The sequence below is a fragment of the Protopterus annectens genome, chromosome 4.part1, assembly GCF_019279795.1.
Source record: "Protopterus annectens isolate FY-2018-M chromosome 4.part1, PAN1.0, whole genome shotgun sequence".
Taxonomy (NCBI): Eukaryota; Metazoa; Chordata; order Ceratodontiformes; family Protopteridae; genus Protopterus; species Protopterus annectens.
Window position 1 is genome coordinate 1,005,699,208 of NC_056734.1, and position 21,346 is coordinate 1,005,720,553.

The 21,346-nt window shown below is 42.5% G+C and overlaps 1 protein-coding gene across 1 annotated transcript in view; it reads left to right on the forward strand.

Annotated features, from left to right (window-relative positions):
* The window catches only part of DLG1 (discs large MAGUK scaffold protein 1), a 3,205,960-nt gene that overhangs the window by 1,989,944 nt on the left and 1,194,670 nt on the right, over positions 1-21,346 (forward strand). The window contains exon 17 of the mRNA XM_044070715.1: positions 18,221-18,323. Within this exon, the coding sequence (XP_043926650.1) occupies positions 18,221-18,323 (103 nt within the window). The remainder of the gene's footprint in view (positions 1-18,220; positions 18,324-21,346) is intronic.

Here is a 21,346-nt window from a genome sequence, read left to right on the forward strand (position 1 = left end):
AAGGACATTCTTCTAAAGCATCTGACGTTTGTAAAAAAAAGTTATTAAGTTGCCTGGGGTACACAGTAAATGAAAAGAAATCAAAACTAGTGCCCTCACAAGAGATTATATTCCTGGGTGCCAGCTTAAACACAACGGCCCAGATGGCTTATCTCACGCCAGACAAACAAGGACAACTGGCTCAATACTTTCTTTTGATGGCAACAAAGACCCAGCTCCCTGCAAGAAAAATTCTGCAGGCCTTGGGTTACATGGCATCCTGCATACTACTAATTCCATATGCCAGACTGCATATGAGGAAACTACAATGGTACCTAAAGAATGTATGGTCTCAACACTGTCAAAGTTTGGAAACCGTTATACCACTAATCCCTTGCCTTCAACAGGAGTTTCAGTGATGGGCTCAAGCTTGTCACCTCAACAAGGGACAGCCTTTTACACAATCCACAGCCAGGCAAATACTGACAACAGATGCATCGGATTACGCCTGGGGAGCACACATGGCAGGCAAATGTATTCAGGGCACGTGGACCGCAGAACAAAGGCATCTTCACATCAATCAAAAAGAGATGCTAGCTGTACAAAATGCGATTATAGCTTTCAAGGACCTGCTGCATCCAGGACAACTACTACTAAAGACAGACAACACCACAGTTATGTGGTACATAAACAAGCAAGGGGGCACTCACTTATACCCCCTATGCAGACAAGCTATGACCTTATGGAACACAGCTATAAACCTTCCAGTCCATCTGCAAGCGCAATTCCTGCCAGGAGAGAAAAACACACTGGCAGACGACTTAAGCAGAAACATCATGGATCCCCACGAATGGGAGTTGAATCCACAAATATTCAGAATGATAACACAGAAATGGTGGAGCCCGGACATAGATCTGTTTGCATCCCCAATAAACTGCCAGCTACACAAATTCTGCACAAGGAGTTACCATCCACAAGCTTGGAAAGTGGATGCCCTCTCATTCAGCTGGAAGAACCTACAAGTATATGCTTTCCCACCACTACCTCTCCTGCCAAAGGTACTCATAAAAGCCAGGCAGGAAGAGCCAAAGATGATCCTGATTGCACCAGACTGGCCACACCAGCACTGGTACCCAATCTTAAGGAGCTTAGCACAAGAACCACCCTGGATTTTGCCTCAAATCCCCCATTTGCTGACTCAGCACAACAAACAAATACTACACAGCCAGCTAAAGACCTTAAACCTAGCTGCATGGAAGATTCCTTAGTCAAGCAAGCAGTGCCTCTCTCCAAAGCTGTTATGGATGTCATTCTGGAGGCCAGAAGGCCTAGTACCAGGAAAGCCTATTCGGATAAATGGAAGAGATTCTGTGCCTGGAACCAAGCTCACAGCCTTGAACCCCTTGTCACAAACATTCCTCAGATACTTCAATACTTAACTGAGATGCTGGACAAAGGACTCTCCGTCTCATCCATCAAGATCCACGCCTCTGCCATCTCTGCTCATTACAACATGGAACCACCAAATGTCCTTCAAGGATGCATCTGCAGTCCTAACAAATGGGTTGTCCTGGCCTCAGGCAGCCCTTCGGTCGGCCGGATTCCAAAGTCTGGGTCTGGCCTCGGCTGATGTCGCACTTCACCTGACGTCATAGCTGCAGTTCTGCGGGTATAAAGGCATCAGCCGACGCCATTTTCCTCAGTCTTTCTTGCCGCGTGGCGCCCGAAGCAGAAGCTGTTCAGAAGTGCCGGTCGGTCAGAACCAGAGATTGCTACTACCGAAGACTTCTAAAAAGCTAAGTACCCCGTTGGGGACTCTTTCTTGCCTCAGCCGATGTCAGAAAAAGTGAATAACTGTTTAACTTGTGGGAATCAAATACCTCATAAAGATTTCCACTCTTACTGCCTACCTTGTTTAGGCCCAGACCACGACGTAGCAGCTTGTCTAGCCTGTGCTTCCTTCAACCGACGAACACTTAGACGTCGGTCGGAGTTTGCAGAGGAGTTTTTCGGCTCCGCTTTTGCTTATATCATGCCGTCGGAGATTCCGACTTCACATTTAGCTAAAAAGCGTAAGGAAAAGGACCGACACTCGCGGTCCGCGGTTTCGGCCGAAACCGCGGCTAAGCCAACCGCGAGTGTCTCGGTTTCGGCCGATGCCGAGTCCGCGGTTCTTCCTAAGGCCGAAAGCATGCCTCCTTCTACCGAGGCCTCTTCCAGCATGGCTGAATCTGCTACTGAAATTCCACCTGCTCTTACAGTTTCTCAGGATTTATCAGATACTATCCCCTTAGATGTATCTACTCCTGCACGTGGAGCTGCTAGGCCCCCTGCATCCATGTCAATTAAGGCTTTTGCCAGGGCTAAAGCAGCTAAATCTTCAAAGGCCGTGCCTGCTAAATCCCCCTCTCACAGGCCTAGCTCTAGTACTCAAATGCTTAGTCTAGCAGAGGATCTCATTTCTTTGATCAGGGGAACCCAGTCTCACCCTGACAGGGCCTCTCACCCACCTCCAGAGAAGAGGCTTAGAGCGGAGCCCCCTGAGCCAGTTTCTTCAGATTATTCCTCTGATGATTCAGAAAATACAAATCCTCCAGAGGGCCCTTATTCTCCATATGAGGACTCTGATGCAGAGGATTCCATACCTTCTGCCTCTCCTCCTGAGGAATTTTCTTTTGGGGAAACCTTGCATGCTATGAGGGAACAATTCCAATAGCAGGGCCAGGATTTTTCAGACTCTAGGAAAAGGCTTAGGACCTTTTTGCATTTACCACAGCATAGGCCTTTAGCTATTCCTCCAGTACTTACAGTTGTGGATGATGCATTTAATGATGCTTGTACTTCCCCTGACTCACTGCCTCCGGCCCCTGCTAACCCCGACAGATACTACAGGGTTCCGGACACACATTATCATTTGTATAAGGCTCCTATTGCAGATCCTGAAACTATTTCACAGGGCCCCAAAGCTGTAGCAGCTACCTCTGCCAAAACCCTCCCTCTGAAAGAGAATCTAGGGCATTGGAGAGATGGGGTAAAAAAGTTTATACTTCTGCTACTCTTTCGGCTAGAGCCTTAAACTGTCAATTCCACATGATTCAGTATCAGGAATTTCTGTTAGATCAGCTCACTAAAAAACTGTCCTCGCCTGAACCTTTAGACCGCAAGTCCCTTCAGGATTTGGTGCATAACACTCAGCAGGTCAGTAATCATTCCTTAAAATGCGGCTATGATGCACTGGAAGCTTCCTTTAGATCAGCTATGACTGGTACAGTGATCAGAAGGCATGCATGGTTAAAAGAGCAATCCTTACCAGACCATGTAAAGTCAAAGCTTCTAGATGCTCCCATGGAAAAGCACAGTTTGTTTGGTTCCCCTGCACAGCAAGTGTTGAAGAAGGTGGAAAAAAAAGCTAAATCTGTCCAGACAGTCAAGGATTTCTTACAGGTCCAGCCTCCGAGGTTTAGTAGGAACTGGCCTTCCAAGAATTGGTCCTTTCCAGACACCACCAGAGCACAGAGAAGCAGAAATAGACGCCCTAGAGGCAGAGGTCAATCCAGAGGTGCCTACAGAGGACGTCAGTGGCAGCCTAACAGCCAGAGAACTACTGCCACAGATCCAGCCACTACCACTTCTACAGGACAATCACAGTGACTTGGCTCTGAAACTGCCTACCAGGGAACAACTGGCAGCACCCTTAGGCGGAAAATTAGCCTTATTTTCAGTAAATTGGCATTACATTACAGGAGACAAATGGATTTTACAGACAATAGACAAAGGCTACAGGTTTCACTTCCATACTATTCCAAGGAAGAGAGGAATGCCAAACCTACCTCCAAACCAAAGGACAAACGCTCTACAGCAAATAGACCACTTATTAAGGATGAGAGCTATAGAAAAGGTACCGGCTATGGAACAAGGACAAGGATTTTATTCAAGGCTTTTCCTAGTACCAAGAAAGGAAAAACAATGGAGACCTATCCTCGACCTGTCCGCTTTAAACACATATCTCATTGTTCCAAAATTCAAAATGCTGACCCTACAGCAACTTCTTCCCATGCTGGGCAAGGAGTCTTGGCTGGTGACTCTGGATCTCAAGGAGGCATACCTGCACGTCCCCATACGACCAAATTGCAGAAGATACCTCAGATTTCTTGCAGGATCAGAGCATTATCAATTCTCAGCATTGCCTTTTGGCTTATCTACTGCGCCCAGAGTATTCACGAAATGCCTGGCATCAGTAATTGCTCATTGCAGGCTTCAGGGAATTCAAATGTATCCATACCTGGACGACTGCCTGTTACAAGCGGACAGCAAAGACAAATTAACAAAAGATTTGAAAAAGGTTATTCACCTGCTGCAAGCCCTGGGATACACAGTCAACACAAAAAAGTCAAGGCTGATACCATCCCAAAGGATAACCTTCCTGGGTGCAGATCTGGACACATCAAACCAGATGGCATTCCTCTCAGCAGAAAAACAGAAGCAGCTACCACTCTATTTCATGGCATTAACAACGCAGAACCAGCTTACAGCAAGGAAAATCCTGCAAGCCCTGGGTTACATGGCATCCTGCATAATATTAATTCCACATGCCAGACTACATATGAGGAAGTTGCAATGGTACCTGAGGAATTTATGGTCTCAGCACAAGCACAGCCTAGAAACCAAAATTCCAATAATTCCATGCCTGAAGCAAGAATTCCAGTGGTGGGCCCAGGCCTGTCAATTGAACAAAGGACTGCCCTTCCACAGGCCTCACCCAAGCCAGACTATCACCACGGATGCCTCAGACCACGGTTGGGGGGCACACATGGTGGACAAGTGCATACAAGGCTTATGGACTCAAGACCAGATGAACCTACACATAAATCAAAAAGAGATGCTGGCAGTAAAACAGGCAATTCAGACATTCAGACCATTTCTACAACAAGGTCATTTGCTGATAAGGACGGACAACACCACAGTTATGTGGTATATCAACAAACAGGGAGGCACACATTCATATCCTCTATGCCGGATGGCAATGGACCTCTGGAATGTGGCCCTGAGCCTCAACATTCAGCTCCAAGCCATATTCGTGCCAGGAAAAGAAAATATACTAGCAGACATCTTAAGCAGAACCACCACGGATGCCCACGAATGGATGCTGCATCCAGACATCTTCAAAACCATCACAAGGAAATGGGGACTGCCAGAAATAGACCTGTTCGCATCCCCACACAACCACCAATTGAAAAAATTCTGCACAAGGACATACCACCCACTTGCTTGGAAAGGTGGACTCCCTATCCTTCAGTTGGGAAAACCTGACAGCATATGCATTCCCACCTCTTCCTTTGATGCACAAAGTGCTACTGAAGATCAAAGAAGATCACCCGAGGATCATCTTGATAGCTCCAGATTCCGAGGCAACATTGGTACCCGCTACTGAGGAGTATGTCCCGGGAACACGCATGGCCTCTACCCCTACTACCTCTACTGCTAACACAGAACAACTTCAAAATCCTGCATTCAAACTTGAAAACACTGCAGCTAGCTGCTTGGAACATTACATAAGGAAAAATAACCCAGATTTATCTCAAAGGGTTAAAGACATTATCTTGGAGGCTCGCAGACCCTCAACAAGGAAAACTTATTCAGCAAAATGGAAAAGATATCTCATTTGGAGTGCAACAAAAGGAGTAGATGCATCATTGGCAAACATAGCTAACATCCTGGAATACTTAGCAGAGCTTTTCCACAATGGTTTGTCTTACTCCTCCATTAAGATTCATGCATCAGCAATTTCAGCAGAATACAACATGGATCCTCCAGTCTTTTCTCAACCTCTACTCAGGCAGTTTCTCAGAGGAATTAAAAATGTAAAGCCACCAAGGAAACCACCATTGCCTACATGGGACTTGAACTTTGTGTTAGAAAAGTTGACACTCCCCCCTTTCGAACCAGCAGCAACAGCAGAATTACAGTACTTATCGTGGAAGACTGCATTCCTGCTTGCAATCACTTCAGCTAGAAGGGTTTCTGAATTACAGGCATTAATGGCAGTACAGCCCTTCCTTATCTTCCATCAGGATAGAGTGTCCATGAGAACTAATCCTACCTTTATGCCAAAGGTGGTCTCCAGGGTATCATTAAACCAAGCAATACACCTACCAACATTCTTCCCCAACCCACAGAACAGGGGGGAAAGATTGCTGCATACCTTGGATGTACACAGACAATTGCGCTACTACCTGGACAGAACCAAGAACAATAGAAAAACTGACCAGCTTCTGGTAGCATATGCAACAGGAATGGAAGGAAAAGCAATTTCAAAACAAACAATCTCAAAATGGATAGGAAATTGCATTAGATTTTGTTACTCTTTTCATGGAAAGGCAACTCCAGAAAACATCAGACCTCATTCCACAAGGGCTACAGCCACTACTACAGCTTTCTTACGAGGAGTGGCTACCAAAGACATTTTAGAGGCTGCTACTTGGAGCTCCGTGCATACATTTGCCAAGCATTATAATCTACCTTTATACTCCAGATCCCGAGCAGGTTTTGCCACTGCTGTTTTGCAAGGGATCTTAACTACACCATAAACTCTTAGTGCCTCCTTAGTGCCACCTCCCCAGTTTGGCTATGGTATTCTACACATTTGTTAGGACTGCAGATGCATCCTTGAAGGACATAGTACAGTTTTGTACCTACCATAAATGTAGATGTCCGAGGTATGCATCTGCAGTCAGGATTACCCACCCTCCTTCCCCTCTGTGGTACTCCTAGGGTATTTGCCCATCTTGTAGCTAGCTGGGGGAATCTATTATGGTGTATTTGTTTGTATATATGTATATACATGTTTATTTCTATTTGCTCTCTATTGTTTGGAAACATTTGCATTTATCCAAATTTAGCCTTCCTAGAGGGCACCTGGCATCTGGGGCAAGAAACACTGAGGAAAATGGCGTCGGCTGATGCCTTTATACCCGCAGAACAGCAGCTATGACGTCGGGTGAAGTGCGACATCAGCCGAGGCCAGACCCAGCCTTTGGAATCCGGCCGACCGAAGGGCTGCCTGAGGCCAGGACAACCCATTTGTTAGGACTGCAGATGCATACCTCTCGGACATCTACATTTATGGTAGGTACAAAACTGTACTTTTTCTCTAATCCTCTGTTAAAACAGTACCTCAGAGTGGCTAAAAACATAAGACCGCCCGGTAGAGTACCTACTCCAACTTGGGACCTCAACTTTGTTTTGGAGAAGCTAACTTTTCCTCCTTTTGAGCCAGCCAACACAGCAGAATTAAAATATATCTCTTGGAAAACTGCTCTGCTCCTGGCAATAACATCAGCACGAAGAGTTTCAGAATTACAGGCACTAGTGACAGTGGAACCTTTCCTCATTTTCCACCAGGACAGGGTGTCTTTACGAACTAACCCTACTTTTATGCCAAAGGTGGTATCCAGTGTGGCTCCAAACCAAACTATTCACCTGCCAACTTTTTATCCTAAACCACAGAATAAAGGAGAGAGACTACTGCACTCTTTGGACATTCACAGGCAGTTACGCTTCTACTTGGACAAAACCAAAGCTTTCAGAAAATCTGAGCAATTATTGGTAGCATATGCAGCATGGAGCACAGGGAAAAGCCATTTCAAAACAGACTATTTCAAAATAGATAGGACATTGTATACGTTTCTGCTACACATACCACGGAAAACCTGTGCCTAGCAGCATTAGATCTCACTCCACCAGGGCAACAGCCACTTCAACTGCCTACCTCAGGGGTGTACCTACCAAGGTTATTTTGGAAGCAGCAACTTGGAGTTCTGTACACACCTTCACCAAGCATTACCATCTGCCTCTATACTCTAAATCCAGAGCTGGCTTCGCCACTGCAGTGCTGCAGGGCCTTATAGCCACCAAAAATGCCTTATAGGACCAGCCACCCTTCCTCAGCTTTGGGATTCTACCCAAATGTAATGACTGCAGCAGTGTAACACGATGAACATAGTGCAGATGTTCTTCATCTCACATTGCTGCAGTCCTTACATATGGGTAGTCCGCTGTCCTCGGTCGGCCCGAATACCAAAGTATTAGGCTGACGTCGGTCATGGGCGCTCAGATCTGACATCAGAGCGTCAGGGTATAAAAGCGCATGACCGACGTCATATCCTCAGTCTTTATTGCCGCATGGTCTGATGCAGAAGCAGCGTTGCAAGTGCCGTTCGGCATTCTGAAATTTTCGTATTCTGAGTTTCAGACCGAAACCAAGTTGGGCTAAGTACCCCGTTGGGGAATATTTTTGTTTTTTCTTGCCTCAGTTAATTCCGGATGTCAGAAAAAGTGAATAATTGTATTTCTTGTGGGAAACAGATACCGCATAGGGATCATCACTCTCTTTGCATTCCTTGTTTGGGACCGGACCACGACGTAGTCGGGTGTCGGTTTTGTGCTAGGTTTAATAAGCGCACTATAAAAAGGTGGTTAGATTGTGCTAGATTAGTCTTTGGTAAGCGGTGTAATTATAATATGCCGTTGGATCCTCCGACGCCTGCTTCCATGAAGAAGCGCAAAGACAAATCCTTGAAACCTAGACAGGTTGATTCGTCCGTTTCAGACGCCGGTCCTGCAGAACCTACAGTGGAGCAGGTGGATCCGGCTGAAGTTTCTGTTGAGTCCCAGGGGGAAACTTTGATTTTGCAGGATGTGGTCTCACAGGAGTCAGGTCAAGCTGAAGGGGCCTCTCAGGTTACTGTTCTCCCTTCTATGCCTAAGGTGGTTAGGCCTTCTGCTACTATTTCTAAGGCTTCTTCTAAGGGCAGGTCTGTTTTGCCTTCCTCTGGTGTCCCTCCAGGTACTTCAGGGTCTGTGCCTAAAAAGCACATGCTTAAAATGGCAGAAGATTTGATTACTTTAATTAGAGGTTCTATGCCCCCTCCTGATAAGAGGCCTAGGGTGGAGCCAGAGTTGGAAAGTTTGGATCAGGCCTCAGATGACTCAGACTCTTCTGCTGAAGATATTCAAGATTTTCCCCCTTATTCGGATTCTGATGCAGAGGATTCCACTCCTTCTGCTTCTCCTCCAGAGGATTTTTCATTTTCAGAAACTCTGCATTCCATGAGGGAGCATTTTAAGTGGGAATGACAGGATTTCTCTGATTCACGGAAGAGGCTTAGGGAATTCTTGTTTTTACCACAGCATAGACCCTTGGCTATGCCTCCTGTTTTGGATGTTGTTCAAGATGTTTTCTCGGAGGCTTCCCTTAATCCAGATTCTTTGCCTCCTGCCAGTTAAACCGGACAGGTATTACAGGGTGCCTGAGGCTCATAAATATCTGTATAAGAGTCCTAGGGCGGACCCAGAAACTATTAGTCAGGGGCCTAAGGGTGTTAGAGCTTTTGTTGTAAAGAATCCGGTTCCTCTAGATAAGGAAGCTAGAGCTTTGGATAGATGGGGTAAGAAGGTGTATACCTCTTCTACTTTAGCAATGAGGGCTTTAAATTGCCAGTTTCATATGTTGAAATATCAGAATTTCCTCCTTTCTCAGCTAAAATCTAAAGTGGATGCTTTGGCAGAGGGCATAGAGTGTAAAGAATTGCAAGATTTAGTACATGTCTCTGAACAGGTGGGTAAGCATTCTTTGCAATGTGGTTTTGATGCTGTACAGGCCTCTTCTAGGGTGGCTGCCACTGGTTCAGTTCTTCGTAGGCATGCCTGGCTTAAGGATCAGAATTTGTCCGAGCATGTTAAAACTAGAATTCTGGATGCCCCTTTACAGTCTGAAGTTTTGTTTGGTCCCCCTGTGGAATCGGTTTTGAAGAAAATGGAAGACAAGGCTAAGTCCATGCAGACTGTTTAAAGATTTTTTCCAGGTGCAACCTCCAAAGTTTAGTAGAAATTCGCCTACTAAGGGGTGGACCTACCCTTCTTCTGATTCTCAGTCTAGGGGTAGATCTAGACGTGGCAGGGGCAGAGCTCACAGTACATTCAGGCCTAGAACTTGGAGTTCTCCTGCACAATCTGCAGGTGAGGGCAGGGGCCAGTCCTTTCGTAAACAGGCCCAATGACCTGCATTTTCAGCTGCCAGATTCTTCTTCCCTGGCAGCTCCTTTGGGAGGAAAGTTAGCACTCTTCAAGCAAAACTGGCTTTTAGTCACCCAGGACAAATGGGTATTGGACATTATAAACAGAGGCTACAAGTTCTATTTCCATACATTGCCTCCTTTCAAAGGCATGCCAGACGTTCCTCCTCGGCAAAGGATAGAGGCTCACAAGCAGATTTCTTTACTTCTTCAAATAGGAGCTATACAGCCAGTTCCTCTGTCAGAAGTGGGACTAGGATTTTATTCTTGCCTGTTTCTAGTACCAAAGAAAGGGAACACGTGGAGACCAATTTTGGATTTATCTATCCTCAACACTTATCTGGACATTCCAAAGTTCAAAATGCTGACGTTACAACAGCTTTTACCTCTGTTGGGAAAAGATCACTGGATGGTAACTCTGGATCTCAAAGAGGCTTATCTTCATGTTCCTATCAGGCCCAGTTGCAGGAAGTACCTGCGTTTTCGGGCTGGAAGTTTGCATTATCAGTTCTCTGCATTGCCCTTTGGCTTATCTACTGCGCCCAGAGTGTTCACGAAGGTTCTGGCTCCAGTGATAGCCTTTTTCAGGTTAAGAGGAATACAGATTTATCCTTATTTGGACGATTGCCTGATTATTGCACAACACAAAGACGAACTTCTGCAGCATCTACAGTATGTGATGGTAGTGTTAAGATGCCTAGGGTATTCTGAGAACGAAACAAAGTCCAGTCTAGTACCCTCTCAGGACATGTGCTTTCTGGGTGTGAGACTGAATACAGCTTCCCAGATGGCCTTTTTGACCCCGGACAAACAAAGAAGCCTTTCTCTTTATTTCCATCAAATGTCTCTACAGTCCAGGCTGACTGCAAGGACAGTCCTTCAAGCCTTGGGGTTCATGGCATCTTGTATTCTGGTGCTTCCCAATGCCAAACTGCATATGAGGAAGCTTCAATGGTATCTCAAAAATGTATGGACACAACACTGCCAAGATCTAGACACTGTCATTCAGTTAATACCTTGCATTCAGAAAGAATTTTTGTGGTGGGCTCAGGAATGTCACCTAAACAAGGGACTCTCTGTGACCCGACCAGAGGCGAGTCAGATTCTAACAAGGCTTGGGGAGCACACTTCAATGGAAAATGGGTGCAAGACACGTGGCCTGTCAGACTTCAACATTTGCATATCAACTTGAAGGAGATGTTAGCAGTCCAATTTGCATTGATGGCTTTCAAGGATTTACTTCACCCAGGACAGGTGTTGATTCAAACAGACAACACTACTGTCATGTGGTACATCAACAAGCAAGGGGGAACCCATTCGTACCCTCTTTGCAGGCAAGCGATGATTTTGTGGGAGACTGCTCTCAGTTTACACCTCAATCTTCAGGCAAGGTTTCTACCAGGAGCACAGAACTCCTTAGCGGATGTGTTGAGCAGACAAATTGTGGATCCTCACGAGTGGAAACTGGATCCTCATGTGTTTCAAAAGTTGACAGTGTTATGGTGGACTCCAGACATAGATCTGTTCGCTTCTCCACTAAATTATCAGTTGCCAAAGTTTTGCACAAAAATGTTTCATCCCACAGCTTGGAAGGTGGATGCTCTATCATTCAGTTGGAGCAATCTTCATGTCTATGCCTTTCCACCTCTGCCTCTCATTCCCAAGGTACTCCTGAAGGCCAGAAAAGACAAGCCATCCATGATTCTGATAGCCGGATTGGCCTCGACAGCACTGGTACCCACTACTGAGGAGTTTGGTACGGAGCCTCCATGGCCTCTGCCTTTGATTCCGCATCTTTTGTCTCAGGAGGGCAATCACTTCCTCAATGTCAAGATTCAGTCTCTGCATCTCACAGCCTGGCATATTCTGTTTTAGACCCTGGAGGGTCTCAGCTTCCACAACAAGTTTTGAATGTTATTTTGGAGACCAGAAGGCCTAGTACAAGGAAAGTTTACGCTGATAAATGGAGGAGATTTTTTCTTTGGAGCAAAGCGAAGGACTTTGATGTTTCCAAGCCTGATTTAAGTGTTTCTGTTCAATATCTTACTGAGTTATTGGACAAGGGTTTGTCTTTCTCCTCGATAAAGGTTCATGCTGCAGCCATTTCTGCTCACTATGACTGTGACCCTCCTTTATTTTCCCATCCTTTGTTTAAGCAATTTCTTAGAGGGGCAAAGAACATAAGACCCCACGTAGAGCTCCTACTCCTGCTTGGGATCTCAATTTTGTGTTGGAAAAGCTTACTCTACAACCTTTTGAGCCTGCAGCTACGGCCGAGTTGAAGTATTTATCATGGAAGACTGCTTTTTTGTTGGCCATTACCTCTGCAAGAAGGGTTTCTGAATTACAGGCCCTTATGGCAGTGGAACCTTTCCTGATTTTTCATAAGGATAGGGTATCTTTGCGTACTAATCCTTCCTTTATGCCTAAAGTGGTTTCTAGTGTGGCCTTGAACCAAACTATTCATTTGCCTACTTTTTATGCAAACCCCCAAAATAAAGGGGAGAAGATTTTGCATACTTTGGATATTCACAGGCAGTTACGTTATTATTTGAGCAGAACCAAGGGGTTCAGGCAGTCTCAGCAGTTGTTTGTTTCTTTTGCTTTGGGTTCTCAGGGAAAACCTGTTTCAAAACAAACTATTTCTAAATGGATTGGGTTTTGTATTTCTTTCTGTTATTCCCATCATGGTAAGGAGATTCCGGCTGGAATCAGACCTCATTCCACTAGAGCTACTGCCACTTCTACTGCCTTTCTAAGGGGGGTAGCTACAAAAGATATTTTGGAAGCAGCCACTTGGAGTTCAGTACATACTTTTTCCAAGCATTACCTCCTTCCTCTTTATTCTAAGTCTAGGGCTGGATTTGCCACTGCAATATTACAGGGCATTTTAGCAGCCCCTAATGCTTTATGATTTTACCATCCTCCCTTTACCTCTGCTTTGGGATTCTACCCATATGTAAGGACTGCAGCAATGTGAGATGAAGAACATAGTACAGTTTTGTACCTACCATAAATGTAGATGTTCGAAGATCCACATTGCTGCAGTCCAATTTACCCTCCCTCCTTCCCCTCTGTAGTTTGGCATGGTTATATGATTGGGGTGATGGTTGTTGTTGGGCATGTTTTTGGGAGGTATCCTGTTTTTGGGCTGTGGCCTTTCTTTTTAGGGCCTTCTGACATCTGGGGCAAGAAAAGACTGAGGATATGACGTCGGTCATGCGCTTTTATACCCTGACGCTCTGATGTCAGATCTGAGCGCCCATGACCGACGTCAGCCTAATACTTTGGTATTCGGGCCGACCGAGGACAGCGGACTACCCATACGTAAGGACTGCAGCAATGTGGATCTTCGAACATCTACATTTATGGTAGGTACAAAACTGTACTTTTTGTACCTACCATAAATGTAGATGTTCGAGTGTAGACACTGCTGCAGTCCAGGTTACCCTCCCTCCTTCCCCTCTTACTGGCTGGTACGTACCTATGTCTTCTACCCTTACTACCTATGGGGAGTATTTTCTGGTAGCTGTAAGTTGTTTTTTTGCTTTTCTTATGTATTTTTTATTGGGAATTGCCTACATATTTAGAGGCACCTGACATCTGGGACAAGAAAAACTGAAGAAAATGGCGTCGGTTGCATCTTCTATACCCCTGTCACACTGACGTCAGGGAGGAGGTGACAGCAACCGACGCCGGACCAAGACTTTGGAACTCTGGCCGACTACGGGTCTGCCTGACGGCAGGATAACCCAAGTGTAATGACTGCAGCAGTGTCTACACTCAAACATCTACATTTATGGTAGGTACAAAACTGTACTTTTCTGTTCCTTGTACCCACTGAATGCTGGGATGGGTTCTTGTTGTGCTACAAACCTGAAATGGATTACGTGGATAATTGAAGACTGATGAATGTTTCTGCATATCAACATCACTTCATTCCAGGATATTTTGATCCCTGATTTATTGATATATGCTTTATGATCTGGCAATGAAGCACTTTGCTTAATTTCGTTTTCTTCAATGTCTTCAGTGCAGTTCATGTAATAATGCCTGCTGTTATATTTGTTGCATAAGGTTTTTCTTTGATCATCTTATCTAATATTCCATGACCTATAATCCTGTTTTAGTGCTTCTACTTCCACAAGAGTTCATACTGGATTTGTGGTTTAAATGGAGGTCACCTGCAGGAATCTACTAGTCATGAGTGTCAGATTTCCAAAAGATATCGCTAGTGAGTAATTTGAAGCCAGGCTAAATGGATCAATTGAAATTAATGTATTTTTTTTTTTATTTTATTTTATTCATCTGTAGTTGTGTTCTCATGGCTCGGGAATGTGCTTCTTGCCTTGTTGAATATACAAGAACATGGAGTGTATTTTGAAATCTGCTGGATCTCTGTATTTGCCATCTCCTCTTGCTTCTGTAACAAAATATCACTTAGCCAGATCTGTGTGAATTTAAGGAAAGAAAACAGACTTGGACGTGTTTGTAATTTTTATGGTTGCTATGATAAGTGAACAATAGTTTTACTTTGTTTTCTCTAGAAGATATGTGATGAACATGGGGGGTGCATTATCTATGACTACTGTGCTATTCTAGGAAGAAAGAGATGTCTTGACTTGTCCCTGTAGTATATCCGTCTGGAAAAGATATTTACTTGATTATTAATTTGCATAGCTTATGACAGGTAGGCATAGTTTTTTTTGTAGCAAGCCATAGCCAGGAAACTTGAGTATCTGGAGCATAGCTTTTTTCATGCACATGTTCGGTCTGTTTTTATTGCCATTTATTTATTTTTCTCTGTGTGCCAGCCTATGTATATTTTAGTCTGTGTTTGCACTGTTTTCTGTAATAAATAAAGCTAATTAGCTTTTAAGCTGTACGTTCTTGTTGCTGGTATTTATTTTTGTTACATTATACATATGTGTAGTTATGAGAAGGTAATCCTTATTTACATTGTTGGTTAACAAGTTGTGTGGCACACATCACAGTTCAGGCTACTTCTTCCCAGTGCTAGTGAAAAATATTAAGGAGTATGATTTCATATCTGGCTTAATTTAAGAGCAACAGCTAATTGTGGTGTGTGGCCCCTAATCCAGGTTGTTGGTAGTAGCACTGTGCTAGGATAAAGGCTGCGGGGAATTAAATAATTCTGCCTAGCCTTCCCTGAGAATTGTATGTGTTTGTGTGAAAGTAAGAATTTATGTGAAAAGCACTTAAGGAGCACTGGAAGACTGTCTTGCATGGAGAGTAGTGAGACAGGGACCTGGGGATGCTTGGCAAAATATTCAGCTCTGTAAGTGGCCTGTGTGCTGCCTGGTCTAGGTGTGGAGTTTGGAATCCCGTATCCAGGACAGCAATACATATTTTGTTTTTACTGTCGGGGCCACGTTGTATTTTTTGAATCAGTTACTGAAGCATATGTGTGTGCACAAGCTATTGTTTAACTCTTGATGGTAGTGGGATTCAAATCTCATCGGTACCAGGCATTCTGACTCCAGTGGGCTGGCATCCTGCCATATTGTAGATCATACTGGTGACAGTAGTTACCAGTCGTCTTTCACTTTTGATGACAGTGGTGCTATCCCTCTATCACAAGTGGGAAAAATGGAGTTTAAAAAACATGGTAGAAATAAAAGAGAGAGAGAGGTATTGAAAATAAGTAGGAATTTAGAGTGGTTAACAGTGGTTAAAGTATTGCAAAAGAAATTGAATGACAGAACGAGGGGCATCTGCAGATCGCTAAAGAGGAAGTAAGGTAGCATCTGAATAATATGCAGGGGTTTAGAAGGGTTGCTGTTAAGCAACTATTTTTTTGTTACCAACTGTAAAGTCCAAAAACATTTATCACAGCAGCTTGGGCAACAGAAGTTAGAACAAGTTGTAGCCAGACTGAAGGACTATGTGATAAGGAAGAATAACCAGGGGTATTGTACAGAGATTAGAGATGTCAGAAATGTTGTGAAAATTTGAATAAATCAGAAGAAAGGGGAAATCAAAAAGGCACAAATGGAAATTTTTATGGAAGTCTTAAGTATGCCAAGATTAGAGGAAGGCATGACCCAACAATTAATAGCCAAGACAGGAAGAGATAAAAATGGTAGTATATGGTCAACAGCATTGATGTCTCCAGGAACAGATGGCATTCCTTTGGAAATATGGATGTTGAAAAGAAAGTGATAAAAATCTGGAAGGTTTTATTTAACAATATTTTAAAAGGGGGGAAGAGTACCAGAATCTTCAAAGAAAGTTGTTAATGACTGTGCTACACAAAGAATGTAAAGATCCTGCAGCTTAAGCTTTCTGTAGACCCATTTCAGTTGTAACCATGATTTATAATGGCAGAGGTGTTCACAAAACCACACTGATCTGTATCTGTAAACTTTGGTAAGATGCAAACATTTGACAACATTAAAAGAACAGAGTTGATGCATAGGGAAACAGAGTGAAGAAAACACTGCTGTTGCTGCTGAAAATGTTGAGTAGAGTTGGCTGTGATTTGTATGAGTAGGGCAGTGGTAGCATTTGCATTCCTGACAGAAAAAGATTAATAATGTGGGTACATGAAAGGTCAAAGGCAGGAATTAAAATGGAGAGGAACATCTATGTGGCAAGCTGTGTGTGAAAGAAGAATGAGGCAGGGATGTTTTCTATCCTCACTGTTGGCTTTATATTTAGAGTTGGTGGCAAAGAGGAGGGATTCACAAATTTCAAAAATAAATTGGTATGACACTGCGAAAAGTTAGCTTTATTAGCAGTTGATGATATTTTGTATTTGATAATTACAGAAAGAATATTTCAGTGTTGTGGAAAATTTTGCAACAGTTGCAAGCCTTTTCAGGATATAACAAATGAAGATAAAACTCTATAGAGGTAAGCAGTGTACCCCCATTTGAAATGAAATGGTCAGCAGTATCCATACTTATGAGGACATGAGGTGACATATTTAGCTAAGGATATGTGGTAAGAAACAGAGAAGTTGTAGTTGATAAGTAGGTGGAAAAAAACTGGGAGGGAAAAGGCTGATTCTCCCCATAGAACAAGGTGGTTTGGAGTTATCTGATTGGAGATTTGAAGGGTCACTTCAGAGCTACACAGTTAGTCTTTATAAATCAAAGTGGAAAAGGATGATAACAGGATGGAGTTCGAGCTGGAGAGACTAGGTTTTTTCCCCAGGTAGATGGCAAATGCTGGAGGTGTGATTGGCAAGAGAGGGGTAATTGGGAATTTGTTTTTTTGGAAATGTAACAAGTTTTCAGATTTTAAACATTCTTTTGAGCTGGTGCGTAGGGTCTGAATTGTCTAGATGTAGTAAGGATTTACTAAGTTTTATGATTCTAGCTGCCAAAAACACCAGTTATTAGAAAATAGAAAGCAAAATATATTGCCAGTATAAGGAAGGTTCTGAATACTGTAAAAAGTAAGCCAGAGGTGTTGTCTTCAAAAAACAGAAGGAACAAATTTTGTAGAAGTAAGTGGAATTTCTGGGAACAACTGCTTGCATGAGGTTTAAAAAGGTAGGACTTGAGCAACTTAGTAAATTTGGGATGAATTAAAATTAACAAAAACATATACATACTCATGAGTGCAATGGAAACTGTAATGGTTTGTTTTCCTTTTTTATTAATATGTGTAATCCCATGTTACAAATTAAAATGTAATTTAATAAAGATGTTTAAAAACGATTGTCAGATTTCCACTGACATTTCTTGATTGCTCATAATGTTAAGTACCGTTCTTTCAACTTTTACTGCTTCTTTGAGTTATGCTGGTGTTTAAGCAGGCTTCCATTATTTCATGTGAAGTGGCAAATTTCAGATTTTTTCCCATAACAGATGAGTCTTTTATTGCAGTTGATACTCGTGACAGTGACCTTCATATCATCTATTCATAATTTGAGTGTTCTTTGTTTTGTGTATGATATTGGTCTGGTTGGGTTATCGCCTTCCGTAAGTTCCACACTCCAAGCTGCATGTTTCCCTATTTGTGGTATGTGTGAATAGAAACCATTGTAGTTTGTATCCGAAGTGTTCGAATTAAATGGAGTGTTGAAAAATTCCTATTTAAAGTTGCATCATTTGGATTCATACAAATGTGTATAGTAGAAATGGAATTACTTGAAGTTGTGTGCATTTTATAGTTTCTTTTGAAATTTCCTATTTTAGGTAAATGGTGTGGACTTGAGAAGTGCAACACATGAGCAAGCTGCTGCAGCCCTCAAAAATGCAGGTCAGACGGTCACCATCGTTGCCCAGTACAGACCAGAGGGTAAGCACTTTATGTTGGTGTTTTCATCTCTTTGGGCAGGTTGGCTATTTTTCAAATTTCTAGATAATTTGTGGAGGACAGAACATAAATGCATAGAACGTAAGTAGTTTCATCTGGGATTAATGCATGTCCATGTATTTTAGCTGGGGCTGATTCTTGAACCAGAAACACCTCTTGCAAACCAGCAATATTGCTACTTATGTTTGCCCTCTTCTTTAGTGTTTGCTATAATTTTGCTACTTCACGGTGGGGGAATTTTCTGCCTGTGAATAGTGTACTAGTTTGTCAATATTTTGCTGTATCATGTTCAAAATTACTTGAATTGCCCAGTACTGCTTGTCTAGTTGCTTACTTTGCACTAAGTCATGTGATTAGAATCTTGAAATATGCAGTGGGTAACTGTTGATATGTCCTCCTCTGTCACCACCTTGTTCCTCAAAGTTTTGCTTTTTCAGTCTTACCTCAGGTGCATGTAAATTTCTTGCAGCCACATGCTGTGACATCACAGCCCGAGCTAGCAGAGCATGCAAAGCCCCACATGTCTCACTTATTTTCTGCTACTCAGACAGTTCTGATCTTGTTTCTTACATTTGATCCCATGCTCATTGTCTAGAAAACAAAAGCCAGTTTTGTGTTCCTGCATCTGCTAGATCATGAGCTAGGAGCAACAGGAAGATTTGGGGGGAGGTCCAAATGAGATGATGGGGGGTCCGAATGGAGAGGTAAGTCAGCAAGCAAAGGAGAGTAGTATTGCTGGAATTTAATTCATCCTCTTGTTGGTGAATAACTTCACAAGGTAGACCTTGTTCTTCACAAGAATCTCACCAAGACGACACTGATATATGTAGAGAGTGAGAGTATTTTATATAGCATGTATCATGGACAGAAGTAGGTTAAAAACATAAAAAAGATAGCTATGTGTACAAGAACCAGGATAAAAATGTGTCTAATCCTGGTAGGTGCACTGGTGCCAGTAATGGAAAAAATGATGGTGTAGAATCCTCAAGACATGGAAGCATTCCTACAATGGGTTTACGCTAGGCACAGGGGAAGGATGGGCCCCCTGTTGTAGAAAGAAGTAATCCACAAAATTCAGAAAAACTGATAGACCGAGACATAAAGACAATACAGTGGACTATTGAGGATTAGTGTAAAAAATATATATGTGTTGTTACTGTAATGCAAGAACCTCGGAATTTCCAGACAGAGGATGTACAAAAAGATTGAGAGAAGTCAGAGGAAAGCAAAATACTTCCACAAGAAAAACTGCCAGAAACTTCAAATAAAAATGTGTTCATTAATACAACAGGTTTATGGGAAACGTTGTATAGATCAAGAAACCTTGGGCCATTTGAAAAAAGAAACAACTTAGGAAGTGAGAAAACATAAAGAACAAATCTAGAGACCTTTTGAAAGGTACGAAAAAGAAATATGGACATGGGATAGAGAGATCTTAATTGATGCAATATTTATGTAAAGGAGAAAGCCAAATTAATCAATGCAAGACAGGTAACCCCAAAATATTTGAAGAGGAATATAGGCAAAGACATTCAGATATGAAATTTTCACAATACAGAAAAATACGATCACAAAGAGGGAACGAAGAACAGAAGGTTAGTGAAGTAGAAATTAAAAACAATAGAAGCTGAAGTAATGGAATACATGTGAAGTGAAGGATTTAATGCAGAAAGTCTAGCACAGGTTATATCACAGCAGGATGGAATGAGGCCCCCCAAGTAAGGAGAAACAGGAGGAAGAAGAGACATCTGAAGAAGAAATATGGACATGGGAAAGAAAGCGAGATTTAATATGGTGCAGTATTTATGCAAAGGAGAAAGAAAAACTAATAAGCAGCACCAAGGGTATTTGAAGAGAAATAAAGGAAAAGCCATCTGGACATGGAACATTTTAAAATACAAAAAATAAGAAAACCGAGAAAAAGTAGAAAAGAGGATTAGTGATGGAGAAGTTTAAAGAAATAGAAACTGAGGTTATGGAGTACCTGAGAAGTGAAGGATTTAGTGTAGAAAATCTAACTCTGATAACACCACAACAGGATAAAGCAGTGGTCCCCAAATTAAGGCGAAGCCAGTGAATTGGGAAACATCTGATCAGTTGCCATATGAAGAGACTCTGGAGGCTTCCATAGAAAAAATGGGTACCATTAAATGTTCAGTTGGAGTTGCACAGCAAGGGAAGGAATGGGTTCCTATATGAAAGAGAAAACGGATGACAAGGGATGAAACCGAAGAGAATGTGGCACAGGAAAATGCTCTGGAACTTTCTATAGGATGCCCACAGGAAATGGAGGACAAAGAATGATCTAAGTGAAGAGTTGCTTGATTTAGTAGAGATGGACAGACATATTAAAATCAATGAAAGAACTAGATTGCAGAAGGTCAGTAAAACCCAAAAAGTTAGAAATTTGATAAAATAAATGAAATGGTAATTAGGACTGTTCATAGAGATTCATATGTTATAACAGAAGTACATAGTATAGATATTACTTTGCAGCTAAATTAATAAAAGATCGTCTTGCTACAGAAACACAGTATTAAGGGAAAGGAAGAGGAGAAATCGAATGCCATCATGGAAGTATCAAATAGAGAAAACTGTAAAACAACTAAGAGAAAAAGTGTCACTGTTAGAATATAGAAGAGAGAACAGATAAAAATACTCAGATGTGATAAAAGCAATGTGCACTATCAGAAGAGATCAGGATCTACCTTGCAGTGTCCCAAATAAACTAAAAGTAGCACAGGCAGAAAAACTTAGAAGATATGCAAATAAATATAAAGGAAAAGCACAAAATAAGCAATTTAATGAAGACCCAAAAAGTTTTATAGAGAATTGGGAAACAAGGCAAAAGTATTTGAGAAAAGCACCAAAAAAGAAATAGGTATGTTTTGGAGAAATATCTATGAAGATCCTGTGGAATGCTGAATGGATAGAAGTAAAAGAAAGAATAAGTTCAAATGTACAGGATATGAAATGCCATTAAATACATGAAAGCATACTCGGAG